At 45.2% G+C, this 19012-nt stretch overlaps 1 protein-coding gene across 8 annotated transcripts in view; it reads left to right on the forward strand.

Moving 5' to 3' along the window:
• The window catches only part of EML1 (EMAP like 1), a 197335-nt gene that overhangs the window by 155384 nt on the left and 22939 nt on the right, over positions 1-19012 (forward strand). For 3 of the 8 annotated variants that reach the window (XM_055556811.1, XM_055556810.1, XM_055556806.1), the window contains 7 exons: positions 4290-4318; positions 5235-5291; positions 7657-7786; positions 13057-13206; positions 14175-14244; positions 17658-17771; positions 18582-18677. In XM_055556811.1, the coding sequence (XP_055412786.1) occupies positions 4290-4318; positions 5235-5291; positions 7657-7786; positions 13057-13206; positions 14175-14244; positions 17658-17771; positions 18582-18677 (646 nt within the window). The remainder of the gene's footprint in view (positions 1-4289; positions 4319-5234; positions 5292-7656; positions 7787-13056; positions 13207-14174; positions 14245-17657; positions 17772-18581; positions 18678-19012) is intronic. The other 5 variants (XM_055556814.1, XM_055556813.1, XM_055556808.1 and 2 more) reach the window with 4 other exon arrangements.

The following is a 19012-nucleotide window of genomic DNA, read 5'->3' on the forward strand; positions in this document are numbered from 1 at the left end:
TTCTCAGTGACCTCCAGCTGATAACACTCAGGCTGCCTTTTTCTGATCTTTTAACAGAGATCTTTTATCCATCTTCTTACGGTGCTTCAGCATCAGAATTCCACTAGCCTCCCTATATTTGGAGTTCACATTTGCCTATGAATGTTCTCTAAGATAAACATAATCCGTAATTGCTCTTTTCTATCTCTTGGGAAGGTTCTAGGTTGCTTATATCTGTGTCACGGACTCGGCATCTTTCTACTTCCGTGATCAAAGTCATGATGGAAAAAAAAATAGCTTTCCTGTCTTCTAATTCCCTGCCTAGCTTCCCTCACTGGCGGATGTGCTTTGTAGAGATCTGTTTTAGCTTTTCCTCTTGTGTCCTTGAATCTAATAAGATATAAAATTTGGAGTTAAGACTTGTTCTTCCACTTAAAAAAAAAAAAATCACATGAGTGTCACTCCCTCCAATAACAAGAACAAGCCAGGTAAGCCCACCATAGAGCCACGGTCACTAAGTGATGCAATGAACTCCAACCCCAAAAGTGACAGGCCCCTCTTAGGAGGGACTGCGACCACTGCTGAAATCTTTGCAGAGCTGCAGGAAGAGGAGGAATGGGAGGAAGAGGAGGAAAGCAGCTGAAAGCTTCTAGAATCCTGCGAGGCCAGGTGTGGACTGGCATGGTGGTATGGACTGGCATGGGTGGACTCTCGGGAGCCCCAGGCTCAAGGTGAACCTTCGTGCACGCGTGCTCACACACACACACGCACACACACGTTCTTCCCACACAGCCAGGGAGTAGGACAGAGTCCTGAAGCCCCCCTCTCAGAGCCCAGGCATGGTAGTTGCTGAAGGATGCTCTACACTGGGCCTTTCATGGGAACCAGGTGCTGTTCAGCTGCCCTGAAGGACGGACGAGGACCCTGAGAGGGGCCCTGGTGGGGCAGGGCGTGGTGAAGCCTGAGCACCAGCTGGGAGGATGGCAGGAAGCATCAGGCACCGGGCAGCACCAACTACTTCGGGGAGTGGTGGGGGGCAGCGGGGGCCAGGGCCACTGAGACACGCCCCCGCCCCCAGCCCACCCGGCCAGATGCAGATCCACAGGGCCAGCCAAGTCAGAGGCAGGGAGGGCTCCAGACCCTACCAGCTTCCAGTCAGCAGCTGAAGGCTGTTACAGGCCCTGGGTCACAGCTGTGAACAGCAATCCCTGCCCTTCTGGGCTTCCCTCCTGATGGGGAGAGACATGATAATGAAGATGAATCTGGGCTTCCCAGGTGGTGGTCATGGTAAAGAACCCGCCTGCCAACGCAGGAGACGGAAGAGACCCAGGTTCAATCCCTGGGTGGGGAAGATCCCCTGGAGGAGGAAATCGCAACCCACCCCAGTATTCTTGCCTGGAGAATCCCGTGGACAGAGGAGCCTGACGGGCTACAGTCCATGGGGTCACAAAGAGTCAAGACATGACTGAAGCGACTTAGCACGCACACATGGGCAGGGTGTGAGGAGCAGGACAGGGCGGATCTGAGCACAGGCCCAGCCATGCATTGTCCCTGGCGGGGAGGGGGCAGCGTCCAGGGGGTGGGTAGCTGGGGTCCACGCCTGGCTTGGGAGGTGCTAACCCAGTCACAGGACAGCGAGGACAGAGCGTCTGGAACTCCATGACTGAGGGGAGAGAGAGATGGGATCAGAAAAACGTCGGGGTCCATAGATGTTGTTTAGGGCCTTCAGGGCCAGTGGAAGGCAGGCTTTGTGTTAAAGGTGTGCTGGACCCACAGAGTACTGTTTCAGTGACCAGTGGCTCATGTTCAGAAATCTTGCCCCATAGCAGATCCACCTCCTTGAGACACACTAAACCCCTTTCAAAGCATCAGCAAAGAGTTTCCCATATATATGGCATAATATCAACTGAAAATCAAGGCCATTAATAAATGCTGTCATCTGTTACATCATGGGATTAAGGGCAGTTTTTGCTGGCAGTGTTTCTCAGCATGTCCCCAGTTAAAAATAGAGGAGAAAAGTGGCATGAGGGTGGTATCTGCCCTGGTTTGCATGTTTCATTATGCGGACTTGGAAAATGCAGGCGCCTCTGCAGCACCATGGTCCTCCCAGCCCCCCTGAGTGGATGTGGTTTTAGTCGCTTCAGTCGTGTCTTACTCTTTGCGATCCCATGGACTATAGTCCACCAGGCTCCTCTGTACATTTGATTTCCCAGGTAAGAATACTGGAGTGGGTTGCCATTTCCTCCTCCAGGGGATCTTCCCAACCCAGGAATCAAACCCGAGTCTCCTGCATTGCAGGCAGATTCTTTACCAACTGAGCTACAAGGGAATCCCAAAATTTTGGGGGTGGGTTTCATTTATTTACTGTGTCTTGTTCTATATGTTAAAGTGGGAGGTATTCTGGGAAGCGGGGGGCAGGAGCGGGCGGTGGGTACCATGGAGGACGGCGTGGGCGTTGGAGTCTTGCAGACTTGAGTTCAAGGGCTGGCTCTGTGTTTGAACAGGATTCACTTCCTGCCATCCTTGGGGGTCCCCTCCCCTGTCTGGCATGAGGTGGCAGTCTTCCCATGGGCAGCTGTCCGGTTGTCACGGGGAAGACCGTGCCCTCCTGCACTTGGTGGGGGACTCCCCAGGCAGGCCGTCTTGTGGGAAGCTCGCCCCTAGGGGTGACCTCAGCCCGTCCGTGGTGTGCCCTTGGACAGGGTGGGCATCTGGCTTCCCAGGTGCAGTCATGGGGTCTCAGCCTGGTTGAGACAGTGAGGTCCCCCCATGTCCCAGGATGTGGCCACACCCCAATAGTCCTTATTCTTCCGTCCTTTCCCCCGCCCCCTCATCTTCCCCCCAGGAGCCATCCTCCTGGGAGTTGTTCAGTCACCCAGTCGTGTCTGACTCTTTTCGACCTCATGGAGTGCAGCACGCCAGACCTCCCCGTTCCTCACCATCTCCCAAAGTTTGCCCAAGTCCGTGTCCTTTGCATCGGTGGTGCCATCCAGCTATCTCATCCTCTGATGCCCTCTTTTCTTTCTGCCCTCAATCTCTGCCAGCATCAGGGACTTTTCCAATGAGTTGGCTGTTTGCATCAGATGACCAAAATACTGGAGCTTCAGATTCAGCATCGGTTCTTCCAGCGAGTATTCAGGGTTGATTTCCCTTAAGAGTGACTGGTTTGATCTCCACACTGTCCAAGGGTCTTTCAGGAGTCTTCCCCAGCACCACAGTTCGAAGGCATCAATTCTTTGGCATTCTGCCTTCTTTATAGTCCAGCTCTCACAACCGTGCGTGACCCTGGGAAGACCACAGCCTTGACCGTACGGACCTTTGGCGGCAGAGTAGTGTCTCTGCTTTTCAGCACAGTCTAGGTTTGTCATAGCTTTCCTGCCAAGAAGCAGTTGTCCTCTGATTTCATGGCCTCAGTCACCATCTGCAGTGATTTTTGAGCCCAAGAAGAGGAAATTTGTCACTACTTCCACCTTTTCTCCTTCTGTTTGCCATAAAGTAACGGGGCCTGATGGCATGATCTTAGTTTTTTAACATTTAGTTTTAAGCTGGCTCTTTGACTCTCCTCCTTCATCAAGAGGTTCTTTAGCCTCCTCCCCTTTCGGGAGCCTGGTGCTAAAGTTCTCTCGCCAAAGCCCCTGAGACAGGAGTTTGCTAGTTTTAAGTCAGTTCTTCAAATAATCTGCCAGAAGCACGTGGGGAAGAAAAACAAACCTTGCTACGCATTTAGGCAGGGCTGTTCCCGTCTTGATTAACCACGCGTTTTCCTTCTCCAAACCTTTCTTTGCTCTCATAAAAAGTACAGCTTTGGTGATAAAGTTGGGATTGTCATCCCTGGCACTTGGTTTTAAGCATTTTTGTTTACGCTGTTCCTCTTTGCGGTTACATGGCTTTGTGTTTCTTTTTAACATATGTTCTTCACTCGGCATCTGTGTGACGAACTAGTGTGGCTAGTGGGTGAGGGGTCTTCTGTGACTGAGACTAACCACCAGCCCATGCTTCCCTTTAAGAACTGTTTTGGGGGACTTCCCTGGTGGTCTGGAGGTTTAGACTTTGCCTTCCAGTGAGGGGATGTGGGTTCAACCCCTGGTCAGAGAGCTAAGATCCCACATGCCTCCAGGCAGGGGAAACCAAAGCATAAAACAGAAGCAATGTTGTAACAGATTCAATAAAGGCTTTAAAAAGGGTACATATCGTAAGCTGATTTGCCTTGTTGTATGGCAGAAACCAACACAATGCTATAAAAGCCATTTTCCTCCAATTAAACATAAATTTAGAAAGAAATAAAACCTATTTTGGTTTTGTCTCCACAGCAAACCCAAGGAGCCGGTCTTCAGCGCAGGTAAGGCTGGTTGAATGCCAGTGCGGGCGCCCCTTACTCACCGCGGTACCTGAGGGGCAGTAAAAGTGGTTGTTGAGGGGCAGCTGGGATGGGCGGAACACGGGGGTCTGTGTGGAGGGGCTGGGGGCTGAGTGCTCACTATCAGCCTGTACCTGGGGATCTGGCGACTCACATCACTTAGAGACCACCCAGAAAAGGGTCATAAAGACTAAACCCTTCATTTGCCCCCATTTAAAACAGATTCAAGAGACATCCATAAGGAGAAAGAGTGACATGCTGTTACATGAAATTTCTCGGTTAAAACACCCTGTTGCCTTTCTCGCCCCTTCCTTACTAATGGGGGCTCTCCCATCACCAGCATTTGCGTTTCTCTTGAAAGGGAAAGTCTCTGATGTATCCAGTTACAACTTTATCTAAAAGCGACTTTCTTTTTCTGCCTGTGATTTCCTAAACTGCCAACTAATAGTCCATATATATCTTTCCATGTATCTTTTCTAACACGTGTTATAATAAGGGAGCTGCTATTTTTAGGATAGTAAGCTTATTTGAAAGCATACTTAAAAATGCAAAATCTTTGACAAGATTTTGTGCAATGGGCTAAATAAATTCATTTAATTTTCCAAGTTTCTTTCCCCCCCTCTTAAGTTCAGCATCGAAACACGAGAGTCAGACTTTCCTATTTATGCGCATGTGCCTCAATATTCATTTCATTTTCAGGAAGCATGAAATTACTCACTGAAAATGTAATTGCCCTCAGCCTGCAGAGTAGGTCTGGTGTACACTTGTCAGAACCCCTGAAATGTGTCCAGGTTTTTCTAGCCGTGGGGGCGGGGGAGCCTCTGGGCCTGGGGGCTCAAGAGCGCCCCCTGCAGGCAGGCCAGTCACTCTCGCAGTGCCCCCTCATCTCTTTACCCAGCACTTCTGTCTCTGTCTCCGAAATCCCAAGGGAAACGCCGGGTGACGCACTGCAAAGGTAGGCGGCATTTCTGAAGCCTCATAGCTCTCTGAGCAAAGCTGCGCCCCAGGCTGCAGAAACTCTTTTCATACAGGCCACCAGCTACCCTCCTTGTATGAAAATGCTTTGTGATGCAAACCACATGGGTTTACTGGGCGTTCAAAGCAGTCCTGAGCATTTACTCGGGCGGGTCTGACTGAGGAGCTAAAAACTAGACCTTCGGTGATGATTGGCTGATGACAAGAACTCTTTTTAAAATCTGTATGAATGTTAAGAGAGCTATAGGGCGAGCCCTGGATGCCCCGTTTTCTGGAACCTGCACCGCTGCTGGCCGCTCCCTGTGGCACCTCTGGGTTTGGGGGTTGTGTGCTGTTATCCTAACATGCCTGAAAAAAAGAACAAGCAAGCAAAGATTGCTTTCCCTCGCTGCGGTTTTGTTTTTTTTTTTTTTTTTAAGATGTAGAATGTCTGACTTAGCTGTCCAGAACAGTGCCAAGGCTAACTCCAGAGCTTTTCTTCTCGGTCCAGTGATGTAGATCTGCCCATTAAGTAAACCTGTCATAAGGACTTTTCCAGTACATAACGATATACTCAAGTAGATATTCCATCTATATGGATTTTTGGTGTGTGCTGCAGGGTGACATTATATTCCCTTTATTCTGAATCTGCATTCCGTGATTCCCCTCTTACAAAGGGAATTCATGGAATCACTTGTCATTTAAGCCACCACACCCGCCCCTCTTTGTCCCCCTTCCATTGATCTACTGAGTGCCTTTAGGGTCTTCAGTTGTGATGGCCACACCATCTGAAGAGCTGAGATGTGGTTGAGGGATGAAGGAAGGGAAGGGGGCAGGTGAGATGAGCATGGGTAGATGCACAGAGCGGGTGGGTGTGTAGGTAGCAGAGACAGAGAGAGAAGGACCCCCAGGGTGGGGGGCAGTTGTGGCCAGTGATGTCGTATACAGGAAGAGGGGGCAGGGCAGTTAGAGCGCTGGGTCCAGCAGGTAGGAGAGCAGGAGAAGGATCCTGAATCCAGTGTGGGCCTTGATGGGTTTGGTAGCTAAGATGACCAGGGTAGGGGGTGGAGGCCTCTGATGGGCTCCTCCCAGTGGACCTGGGGAGGATGGAGCCTAGTGAGGAGCACTCTCATAGGAGCACCACAGAACACAGCAGCTGGCACACTGGGCAGCAGTGAACACATGTTGGTTTTTACTTAAAAGTCAGATTTAATATGCAGAGTGGAGAGTGTGTCACATGCATGCATTTAAGACCTGAATTGCACACACACCGTAAAAGTGCAACGGCCTCTCAGTTTTTAGGCAATATCGCACGTGGCTTTGTCTGAAAATCCTCAGGAATAAGGCTTACAAGACTAATTTGCGAATGTGGTACTTACAACGTTATAATCATTTTATGACTTCCTTAGCAGTTTCCTCTCTGGGCATAATTTTTCTGTTGAGTTATGGTACAGCCCCAACTGCCCGATTTAAATGCCATTAAGGGGCCCAGTCCTTTGATCTGCAATGAAGCATCAGAATGCAGTGAGTTCTGAATCCAAACAATTCATCAGGAGCTCACAAGACATGTTCTTTGGCCTTATTATATCTTGAAAACTGTAGCCAGAAAACCCTAGATTGTTTATCTTTGTTTAAAGTCAGGAGTGGCCCCTTGTTGGTGTATTACTGGATTTTACTTTCATCCCTATAATTTATTAAAGATTCAGAAGCGATTTTGTTATAAAAATGTTTGTTCTAGAAAGGTTTATTCCCCAGCTTCTCCCTCTAATGGGTCTTTTGTTCTTTTCTTTTCTGTTTCTAGCTTTTCTTTGAGCATTTTCCTTTTTGCATGCATCCCAGCATGTACTTCTGCCGGTTTTGTGCCCTTTGCACTTGAATTATCCAATGTGAAAGATACATAAAGACACATTTTTACATTGCACTATAACAAACCGATTTAAATATTGAAAGATATTTTATGAATTTTGATACTGCAATTGTATATCCATTGAACTCAATAAAAAAAAATTTAAGTGGATTTCTTGTGTTAGTTGTAATTTTTTGGGGTGGCATTCTCCCCCTCCTGATGATAAAGAACCTATAGGCACTAAAATCTCTCATGGAGAATAATTGTTGGAGTCTTAATTCTTTTCTGCCTATTATAATTTCTCACATTACTTAAGTAAGCAGAATGTCAAAGGCAAACAAGGTGAACATTTTTATTTCAAACTGTTTGTGTTTTAGTTAGTTTTCCCTAGGATTTTAATCAGAAATTACATAAAGGGCAACGTTTCTACTTTTGCATTGGAAGGATGGAGAAAATATAACTTTTTCTCAGGTACCCTGGGCACCAAGGTGTCTCACTGATGTCTTTGTTCTCTTCATAGAAGAAGGATATGTAAAAATGTTTCTTCGTGGACGCCCTGTTACCATGTACATGCCCAAAGATCAAGTGGATTCTTACAATTTGGAAGCAAAAGTAGAACTGCCAACCAAGAGACTGAAGCTGGAATGGGTGTATCCTTTGTTCATTAAGTCTGACCTGAAGTCATCAGTTGATGAGTGCTTTTATTGAAATTCAGTGGTAGAAACCCATAAAACTAAACCATGATGGCAAAAAGTTTTTAAATCCAAAGAAAGAAAGAGGAACTCCTTGGAAGGAAGGACTAGCATTGCCCCTCAACCAAGTAGGGCTTTGGCCGACCTTGGGAATCTTAACTTCAAGTTAACAGTGACTAGGGACTTTCCTGGTAGTCCGGTGGTTAAGACTTTGCCTTCCAATGCAGGGGGTATGGGTTCGATCCGTGATTGAGGAACTAAGATCCCACATGCCACAGGGTGGGATCTTAACTTTGTAACTCAATGATACATCAATTTAAAAAAGCAAAAAAAAATAAAAATAAAAAACCTTAAAAAACAGTGACTAATTGAACATGAGTATGGACTCAGTACTAAATGAAAGGAATACAATACAACGTATGGCTTAAGTTAAACGGACACATAGCATCAATACAATACCACTGGGAAAAAGGAAAAAGCTCTCATAAAATCTAGGCCACAGAAATCTGAGTCAGCCATATGACTAGCGTTCTTGCAATAAAGCTGCTAGAATCTTCATAATATGAGGCTTGGGGAAGTGAATGAACTACCAAGGAGGGAATAAAAGAAAGACAAGAAATCAAGAAATAGAGCCTGTGAAAGAGGGTGAGGTGTTGTTTTGGGTTTTTTTTTTATTTTACTATTTTGTTTTACTTTAGAAACCCACAGAGTCCACCTTCCAGTCCATCCAGACTTTAAGACAAAGAGCAAACATCCTTTCTTCACCCTCAAACAGCTGTTTATTGAATACCAGTTTAATGCCAAACCCTGACAATAGATTACTTGAAGTTGGTTTAAACTGAAGCTATTGTTATTTCACTTAGAAGAATTACTATTTGAAATTATAAAATCATATTCCTTGGAAATTTTTTGCAATTATTTCTGTACCTAAATTTCTCAAAATATTTTTTTATTTTTTCGGATTCAGATGTCACCAAGTGTCCACCTGCACCTATCTTGCCGTCTGTATTGGCACATGAAGAGTGACCCCCATTCTTCTTTAAGCCACTACTTGTTTGAATTGGTTAAATCAAATCTGAAATACATTATTCAAGACATAGTTGTTCAACCTGCTCCCAACTCGTATTTCAAAAGGTGGGAAACAGTGGAATTTGCAGCAAATAAATGGTGGTTTTTCACATCCAAGTTCAAGTGATGTTTTGCTCTGAAAGAGTTTTCAAGCTTTGGAACCATATATGCTAAAATCTTAACAGGTTATTATCCCTGAGGAGCTGTGGATGGTTAGGACAAGGAGGACCTACATTTGTTACCTTTTATTGATATATAGATACATGGGCCTCCCTGGTGGGTCAGATGGTAAAGAATCTGCCGGCAATGCAGAAGACCTGGGTTCCATCCCTGAGTCAGGAAGATCCCCTGGAGAAGGGAATGGCAACTCACTCCAATATTCTTTGCCAGAGAATTCCATGGACAGAGGAGCCTGGCAGGCTGCAGTCCATGGGGTCGCAGTCGGACACACGTGAACGACTAATACTTTAACGTTCCATGGCAGCGAGAGCCCAGAGAGCTAACCACTAGACAGCCAGGTGACTTCATATATGCATGCATACTGTTCACACCTTTCACACGTATTTTTTATAATGTAAAAAAAAATGTTTTAAGTGAAATACATAGGTGCCCATTTACAATAAGCAGTAAACTCATAATTGGTTTATAACTTAGACATGAAAGTCATTCACCAGTATCTGCAAATTTTCTTTTTAAATACTTTAAAATATAAGGAATGTCAAAACTCAACTTTTTTTCTCTTAGAATAGGATTTATAACCTCATACTGCTTAATATTTGAAACAATATAGCCACTTAACATAGTCAGAGGGTTTTCCAGGTGGTAAAGACCATTCCCATGGAAAAGAAATGCAAAAAAGCAAAATGGCTATCTGAAGAGGCCTTACAAATAGCTGTGAAAAGAAGAGAAGCGAGAAGCAAAGGAGAAAAGGAAAGATATAAGCATCTGAATGCAGAGTTCCAAAGAATAGCAAGAAGAGATAAGAAAGCCTTCCTCAGCAATCAATGCAAAGTAATAGAGGAAAACAACAGACAGGGAAAGACTAGAGGTCTCTTCAAGAAAATTAGAGATACCAAGGGAACATTTCATGCAAAGATGGGCTCAATAAAGGACTGAAATGGTATGGACCTAACAGAAGCAGAAGATATTAAGAAGAGGTGGCAAGAATACACAGAAGAACTGTACAAAAAAGATCTTCACGACCCAGATAATCACGATGGTGTGATCACTCACCTAGAGCCAGACATCCTGGAATGTGAAGTCAAGTGGGCCTTAGAAAGCATCACTACAAACAAAGCTAGTGGAGGTGATGGAATTCCAGTTGAGCTATTCCAAATCCTGAAAGATGATGCTGTGAAAGTGCTGCACTCAATATGCCAGCAAATTTGGAAAACTCAGCAGTGGCCACAGGACTGGAAAAGGTCAGTTTTCATTCCAATCCCAAAGAAAGGCAATGCCAAAGAATGCTCAAACTACTGCACAATTGCACTCATCTCACATGCTAGTAAAGTAATGCTCAAAATTCTCCAAGCCAGGCTTCAGCAATACGTGAACCGTGAACTTCCAGATGTTCAAGCTGGTTTTTAGAAAAGGCAGAGGAACCAGAGATCAAATTGCCAACATCTGCTGGATCATCAAAAAAGCAAGAGAGTTCCAGAAAAACACCTATTTCTGCTTTATTGACTATGCCAAAGCCTTTGACTGTGTGGATCACAATAAACTGTGGAAAATTCTTCAAGAGATGGGAATACCAGGTCACCTGACCTGCCTCTTGAGAAACCTGTATGCAGGTCAGGAAGCAACAGTTAGAACTGGACATGGAACAACAGACTGGTTCCAGATAGGAAAAGGAGTACATCAAGGCTGTATATTGTCACCCTGCTTATTTAGCTTATACACAGAGTACATCATGAGAAATGCTGGGCTGGAAGAAGCACAAGCTGGAATCAAGAATGCTGAGAGAAATATCAGTAACCTCAGATATGCAGATGACACCACCCTTAATGGCAGAAAGTGAAGAGGAACTCAAAAGCCTCTTGATGAAAGTGAAAGAGGAGAGTGAAAAAGTTGGCTTAAAGCTCAACATTCAGAAAACTAACATCATGGCATCTGGTCCATCACTTCATGGGAAATAGATGGGGAAACAGTGGAAACAGTGTCAGACTTTATTTTTCTGGGCTCCAAAATCACTGCAGATGGTGATTGCAGCCATGAAATTAAAAGACGCTTACTCCTTGGAAGGAAAGTTATGACCAACCTGGATAGCATATTCAAAAGCAGAGACATTAACTTTGCCAACAAAGGTCCGTCTAGTCAAGGCTATGGTTTTTCCAGTGGTCATATATGGCTGTGAGAGTTGGACTGTGAAGAAAGCTGAGCGCCGAAGAATTGATGCTTTTGAACTGTGGTGTTGGAGAAGACTCTTGAGAGTCCCTTGGACTGCAAGGAGATCCAGTCAGTCCAGCCTAAAGGAAATCAGTCCTGAATATTCATTGGAAGGACCGATGCTGAAGCTGAAACTCCAGTACTTTGGCCACCTCATGCGAAGAGTTGACTCATTTGAAAAGACCCTGATGCTGGGAGGGATTGGGGGCAGGAGGAGGAGGGAACTACAGAGAATGAGATGGCTGGATGGCATCACTGACTCGATGGACGTGAGTTTGGGTAAACTCTGGGAGTTGGTGATGGACAGGGAGGCCTGGCGTGCTGCGATTCATGGGGTCTCAAAGAGTCGGACACAACTGAGCGACTGAACTGAACTGAACTGAGTGGTAAAGAATCTACCTGCCAGTGCAGGAGACGCCAGAGACTTGGGTTTGATCTCTGGGTCAGGATGACCCACTGGAGTAGGAAATTGCAACCTTCTCCAGTATTGTTGCCTGGAAAATTCCACAGGCAGAGGAGCCTGGTGGGCTACAGTCCACGTGGTTGCAAAGAGTCGGACGCAACTGAGCACGCCTGCGCGCACACGACGCTGTCAGATGTGTTTTGTTTTCCAAACAATCTACAAACGCCACTGACCATAGTAGGATTCAAGTAATCTTCCAGCCATGATTCTAGAACCCGGCTGAGCCACTCTCCTTCAGCACCAGCGTGACGGCAGTTTCAGGTCCCCTGTAGCAGGTGTGTGTCTCAGGATGACGATAACGTGGAGAGTTCAAAGATGACAAGACTCAGTAGCCCTGTTCTGCCTTTCAATTCCAGTCCCAGAAGCAAGCCCTTGGCTTTAAAAGTTAGATTCAAGACAGCAAGTGGACGCATTCTAGACTGTGGTCATGGTTCAGCAGATCTCAGCAAGTAGTGGGGTAACTAGAATAAACGGTATGCAAGAGAGGCAGCAGAAAGGAAAGAGAAAAAAAAATGAGCAGAGTATCCCAGCATTCTCGGGAAGTTAGTGTCAAGTCACCCTTCAGGTGACTTTGATTCTAGAGTCAGGATAGTACCTCTAACAAAATGTTATGGTCACTGGCCTTTCAGGAGACCAGCTTGGGAAAAATTTAAACCCAGCCTAGATGTGAGGGAAACGCATCCACATAAGCTTTCAGCAGCTCAACAAAGCAGTGTAGGCCCTGGCCACTGATTTCCTGGATCCGTGACTGATGGGCCAAATCGAAGAGTTCACTTCTAGTTATTACACAAGCGTCTGATCCAGTTCCTGTTAGCAGTAGAACAGCAAATCACCATGTTTCATCAAGCTGAATGGAACCCAGGTCTCCCGCATTGCTGGCGGATTCTTTACTATCTGAGCCACCAGGGAAGCCCAAGAATACTGGAGTGGGTGGCCTATCCCTTCTCCAGCAGATCTTCCCGGCCCAGAAATCGAACCGGGGTCTCCCTTATTGTAGGTGGATTCTTTACCAGCTGAGCTACCAGGCCATTATAATTCATACTTTCAAAAAAACCCACACCTTTGTATTGTTAAAAAAATATATCAGCAATTTCCACTACATCAATTACCTTTTGCAACTTTATTGCCTGCCTATTGAGGGGGGTTTGATGTATTGAATATTTGGCATGGAGTATTTCAAATTTAGTCTTCTTTAAATTAGTGAAATTGATGGTAACAGTCACATAGAAATTTAGTGCCTGTGCCAGCTAAAGAAAGCTGATGTTTTGTTAGCTCCTAAAAGAAGGCAAGTTTTATCTTGACGTGCACGAAGCTACGGGTACAGGGGTCGAGACTGCCGTAATAACCTGTACTTGCTCCCGACGGGCGAGACCGTCTATTTCATCGCATCAGTGGTCGTGCTATACAACGTGGAGGAGCAGCTTCAGAGGCATTACGCGGGCCACAATGACGACGTGAAGTGGTGAGTCCTCAAAACCGATGCCTGTGACGCCTGTGCAAAGGGCATTGGCAGAAAGGGTTCCGTGATGGATAGAACTACAGAGAAGCAGAGGGAGCTGAGACAATGGGGTCTTTGAGAACAGCTCTTGTTTGTGCTCTGGGCTGTCTTCTGGCTCCCTGGCGCTCTAAGACCCATTCTTTGGTTTTCTCTTCTCATGACACATTGTCTTAAACAACCGTGTTACGTAAACAGATAGCTCCAACAGACCCCTATCTGGAGGTCTTCTCGTGCTAATGGCTTCTAATTTGGGTGTGCAGTTTTTAATAAAAATGTTTTGCCTCTTGTTTCTGGTTGGGTCTGCTATTCCTATAATTCATTTATACCTTTGGTAATGATTTTATATATCTTGGAAAGATGGGTGGATACATAGATGGGTTTATGTTATTTCTATTTGTCCTAAGTCCCTGATCAGTTATAAAAATCCTGTTGAAAAAAAGATGATGTCTTTGCTGTTTGATGGACTCAAAATGACTTCTTAATAAAGACTGTACACTAATTAAGCAGTTCTGAGATCGAAGTGGTATTTCCCAATCAGGGGATGCTTTTCCCTTGAGTTTGGTAATTCCCTATAGATAAAGAAATGAAGATGAAATGAAATATGTACCAATTGTCTAAGGTCTTTGGAAACCCAGAGAATTTATCAAGAGTGTGTAAGAAGTTGGACACTGTATATTTCTCACATTTAAATTTTTGACCAGAGTGTATTTGATCAAGGGAAAAGTGAAGCTTACCTTTAAAAGAGTAGATGTTTTCTGTTTTCTTTGTTTAAATTAAAGTTTCTTTGTTTAAATTAAAGTTTCTTTGTTTAAATTAAAGTTGATTAAACGTTTAATCAACATAGACACATTATTAATATAGGTAAATGAAACTATGAAAACTTGAGTTTGGACTTACCTAAGAACAGATGTTTTATGAAGATCTCTTTTTAGCCTTGCAGTTCACCCCGATAGGGTCACAATAGCCACAGGACAAGTCGCAGGCACGTCCAAGGATGGAAAAGTGAGTGATCTTTTCATGTTTTTGTAATGAACTGGTAACGCAAAATGATTTTTTTGACAATATTTTGCTGATGAATAAGCTGCTTGGATATAATGTCTGTGAGCGTGCATGCTCAGCTGCTTCCGTCATGTCCAACTCTGTGCGACCCCATGAACTGGAGCCCACCAGGATCCTCTATGCCTGTGATTCTCCAGGCAAGAATCCTGGAGTGGGTGGCCATTCCCTCCTCCAGGAGATCTTCCCGACCCAGAGATCGAGCCCGCGTCTCTCACATCTCCTGCACTGGCAGGTGGGCTCTTTACCACTAGCACCACCACCTGGGAAGCTCAAATTTGAATTTAATCCTTTAATTTGAATTTTTATTGCAAATGAAAATTCTTACACTGACCTTAAAAAAAAAAACCCTTGAGCTCACGTTAATTTCAGCTAATTTTTAAATAGCATTGCTCTTGCCTAAGAAGTCATTAATTCTTCCAATATTATTTACTCACGTGATACACATTAACATGTTGAGTTAAAATCATGAGAAATAATCATTTGACTATGGGGCATTTGCCTGTTCAGTGAATGAGTCCCTTTTTATCATGACTTTAATCCATGGAGTGTGTGTCTATGTGTCATCCGCAAGGGCTGCTGGAAGGATTTTTACAAAATTTTGTAAGCAAAGACTTCAGTTTGTATTTTAAGGAATCAGAGAAGGAGCTAGTCGAATTTGGCAAACACAGCAATTCAAAACTGGCTTCCACTTATTTACCACAATCTGTGGCCATTGTTGTTTTATCCAAAACATCTAGTAACTTTTCTGATGTCTACTTTTGTATAGTCTATCAATGCACAATGTATAATCTGAAACTAATTACATTAAGTATTTCCATTTTTATCCTGAGTGCTACCATTTTTCAGAAAGTATTTTAATAATATCAAATTTTAAATATTTATGCTATTTTCCATTAAAATCCTACACTTGAAAGGAGGTAATAGGAACAATGGAAATCAGACTGCTCTTCTGTAAGCACACAGGGAACAGAGTCTTCTTTTTTTTTTTTTAAAATGTTAAATGACCTTTAAAAGTTATTCGAGATCACTAGTAAATCATTTGTTCCTCCCTCTAGTGGATGAACTGTGTATTTCAGTTTCTGGCCTTGAAATGGAATCAGAACCTTAGAGCCCTCTGAATAGCTGAGCTGTTCCTTTCCATTTTCAAGTGGGAGCAGTCCAGAGAGGCCAAGTGACTGTCTGCGAACATCTAGCTACTTAGAGACAAATCCAGACTAGAACCCAGTTCCCCCGTCCGTTGTGTACAAAGCTAGCCCTTTTCTTGATAAATATGCTGGTGGTTCTGTGATGTTTTCTTCTATCAAGGAAGAGAAAAATTAGTACAGCTGAGAAAGTTTTGAACTAATCATAACCATTCTAAGTTTGTATTTGTGTATTATCAATTTCCTGGGGCCCAAGGATGTGAAGTTCTTAATACCACTGGTGGTAGTCATGATGATGAATTTAAACATGCTTACCCCTTAGTGGCAATACAAACTTTAAAAGAATAACCCTTACATGAGACTCCATTTTCTTTGTCATGTTTCAGTTTTAAAACTTAGATGCTTTAGATATACAAATGGGAATATCAGTTCCTGTGGGACAGTTATCAAGAATTGACTGTTCAAAGTTTGAAACTTGGTATTAGTTGCTCATTTGTGTCTGACTCTGCGGCCCCATGGACTGTAGCCTGCCAGCCTCCTCTGTCCATGGAATTCTCCAGGCAAGAATACTGGAGTGGGTTGCCATTCCCTTCTCCAGGGGATCTTCCCAACCCAGGGATCAAACCCGGGTCTCCTGCATTGCAGGCAGATTCTTTACCATCTGAGCCACCAGAGAAGCCCCTAAAACTTGGTAGACCTCCCCTACAGCTAAATTGGCCACAGGAGCCATGACCTCCGGAAGATATTCAGTTCAGTTCAGTTCAGTCGCTCAGTCGTGTCCGACTCTTTGTGACCCCATGAATCTCTGCATGCCAGGCCTCTCTGTCTATCACCAGCTCCTGGAGTTTACCCAAACTCATGTCCATTGAGTAGGTGATGCCATCCAGCCATCTCATCCTCTCATCCCCTTCTCCTCCTGCCTTCAATCTTTCCCAACATCAGGGTCTTTTCAAATGAGTCAGCTCTTCGCATCAGGTGGCCAAAATATTGGTTTCAGCTTCAACATCAGTCCTTCCAATGAACACCCAGGACTGATTTCCTTTAGGATGGACTGGTTGGATCTCCTTGCAGTCCAAGGGACTCTCAAGAGTCTTCTCCAACACCACAGTTCAAAAGCATCAATTCTTCAGCACTCAGCTTTCCTCACAGTCCAACTCTCACATCCATACATGACTACTAGAAAAACCATCTAGTCTTGTTGGTTAGACTAAACAAACCGTCTAGTCTTGACTAGACAGACCTTTGTTGACAAAGTAATGTCTGCTTTTTAATGTGCTGTCTAGGTTGGTCATAACTTTCCTTCCAAGGAGTAAGCATCTTTTTATTTCATGACTGCAATCACCATCTGCAGTGATTTTGGAGCCCAAAAAAATAAAGTCTGACACTGTTTCCACTGTTTCCCCATCTATTAGCCATGAAGTGATGGGACCAGATGCCATGATGTTAGTTTTCTGAATGTTGAGCTTTAAGCCAACTTTTTCACTCTCCTCTTTCACTTTCATCAAGAGGCTCTTTAGTTCCTCTTCACTTTCTGCCATAAGGGTGGGGTCATCTGCATATCTGAGGTTATTGATATTTCTCCCCGCAATCTTGATTCCTGCTTGTGCTTCTTCCAGCCCAGCGTTTCTCAAGATGTACTCTGCATATAAGTTAAATAAGCAGGGTGACAATACACAGCCTTGATGTACTCCTTTTCCTATTTGGAACCAGTCTGTTGTTCCATTTCCAGTTCTAACTGTTGCTTTCTGACCTGCATATAGATTTCTGAAGAGGCAGGTCAGGTAGTCTGGTATACCCATCTCTTTCAGGATTTTCCACAGTTTATTGTGAGATATTGGGAATATTTTATTTATTGTAAAAACACAGAGTCTTAAGTGCATTAAAAAGAAAAAAAAAACACTTTTGGGACTTCCTTGGTGGCCCCATGGTTAAGATTGCACTTCAGTGCAGGGAGCATGGGTTCAATCCCTGGTCAGGGAACTAAGATCCCTCAGGCCATGTGGTGTAGCCCCCCCAAAAAAAAAAACTTTAATATTTTCATGTAAATATCAAACTGATTTGAAATAAAGCCTTACAAAATAAAAGGATAAAACAAAGAACTGGGGGGAAATAGCATTTTAAAAAAAAAGGCTTTTGACAAAGCAGAAGTAGCGTCAATACAAAGGTAAATTTGCAGACCCCGCACGATGAGTGACCCAGCATTTTCTTCTGAAGCAGCAGTTACCCCCACATGTGCGCATCTGGGATTCCGTGACGCTGAATACGCTGCATGTCATCGGAATCGGGTTTTTCGACCGAGCCGTCACCTGTATCGCGTTCTCAAAATCTGTAAGTGTGAACCGTGTGGGTCTTGCAGCTTAGTCCACACAGGGAGGAGAGACTCAGCTCAAGGTTAAAGAGGGAGAGGTTAACACGCCCGTACCTGCCCAGATGTGTGTCCAGATCTGAACTCTGAAACCTCCCGCTTGCCAGGCCCCTTCAGTCAGAGGGAGCACATGCCTGGTCCCACACGCTCCCAGTCAGACATTTCCATGGTGATGAGAAGAGGCCCTGTGGCCGCACTCTCTCAGGCTCACAGAGCAGTCTTGCCTCCCCTGGCCTTGAATTTCCCCTGCCTGTCTGTGCCATCCCCACCCACTGCCTGGCCATAAGCAGGGGCTGGAGGGGCCTCGTGGTCCCCAGGCTTCCTCAGGATGAACCGCCCTTTGAAGCACTAGTTCAGCTAGTTAGAAGCACATACGTGTTCACATCAGTATGCCTTGCACCTCACCCCCAGAACCTGTCCCCTCGTACAACCTCACGATAACCAGCCCCACGCCCTGTGCCCCGGAGCTGCAGACACCTGTCTCCTCCAGTGCAAGAGCTCTGCAGCCCCTGGAAGGCTAGGTCTAACGGAAGCAGTACTGAAGTCCGCCCCAGACCTCTCCCTCCTGCTCCTGTGCCTGTTAACCCCCACATTCCCCTGTCCCCACCATCTGCCCAAGTCCTAAGCAGATCTCAACAGTGATGGGTAAATACACTTTAATAAAGATGTAGCAGACTCGTGATTAAAAATTAAAATTATGTTCCTTTTTAATCACGCTCAGTCTGGTTTATTCTCGAATGTAGTCTTCCTGTGAATACCTCCTTTTTTCCTAGAATGGAGGCAGCAACCTCTGTGCAGTGGACGACTCCAACGACCACGTGCTGTCCGTGTGGGACTGGCAGAAGGAAGAGAGGCTGGCGGACGTCAAGGTCTGTGAGCACACCTGCTGCGGGGCCGCCTCGTCCATTTCCCACGTGGAGCCGTCTCCCCTGAGCCGTGGGCTCTGTCCCTGCCGCAGCCCCCAGCGGGACCCCTTCTCGAGAAGCCCTCGGGCCCCGCCCCCTCCCCTTATTCCCAAGGCCTGGCGGGCTTCCTGCTTCTCTTCACAGCGTCTGTAAGGGTTTCGCGTCCACCTCCCTTTACAGCCACCACCCTTTTAATTCGCTCCATCACTCCAGTGGTCACTTTCTCCCTCACTTACTTGCTATTGTTCTTTGCATCATCCACAAATACCGAGGTCCCCTTTTCACGCACGTGTTAAGGA

The sequence above is a fragment of the Bubalus kerabau genome, chromosome 19 (genome assembly GCF_029407905.1).
Source record: "Bubalus kerabau isolate K-KA32 ecotype Philippines breed swamp buffalo chromosome 19, PCC_UOA_SB_1v2, whole genome shotgun sequence".
Lineage (NCBI taxonomy): Eukaryota > Metazoa > Chordata > Mammalia > Artiodactyla > Bovidae > Bubalus > Bubalus kerabau.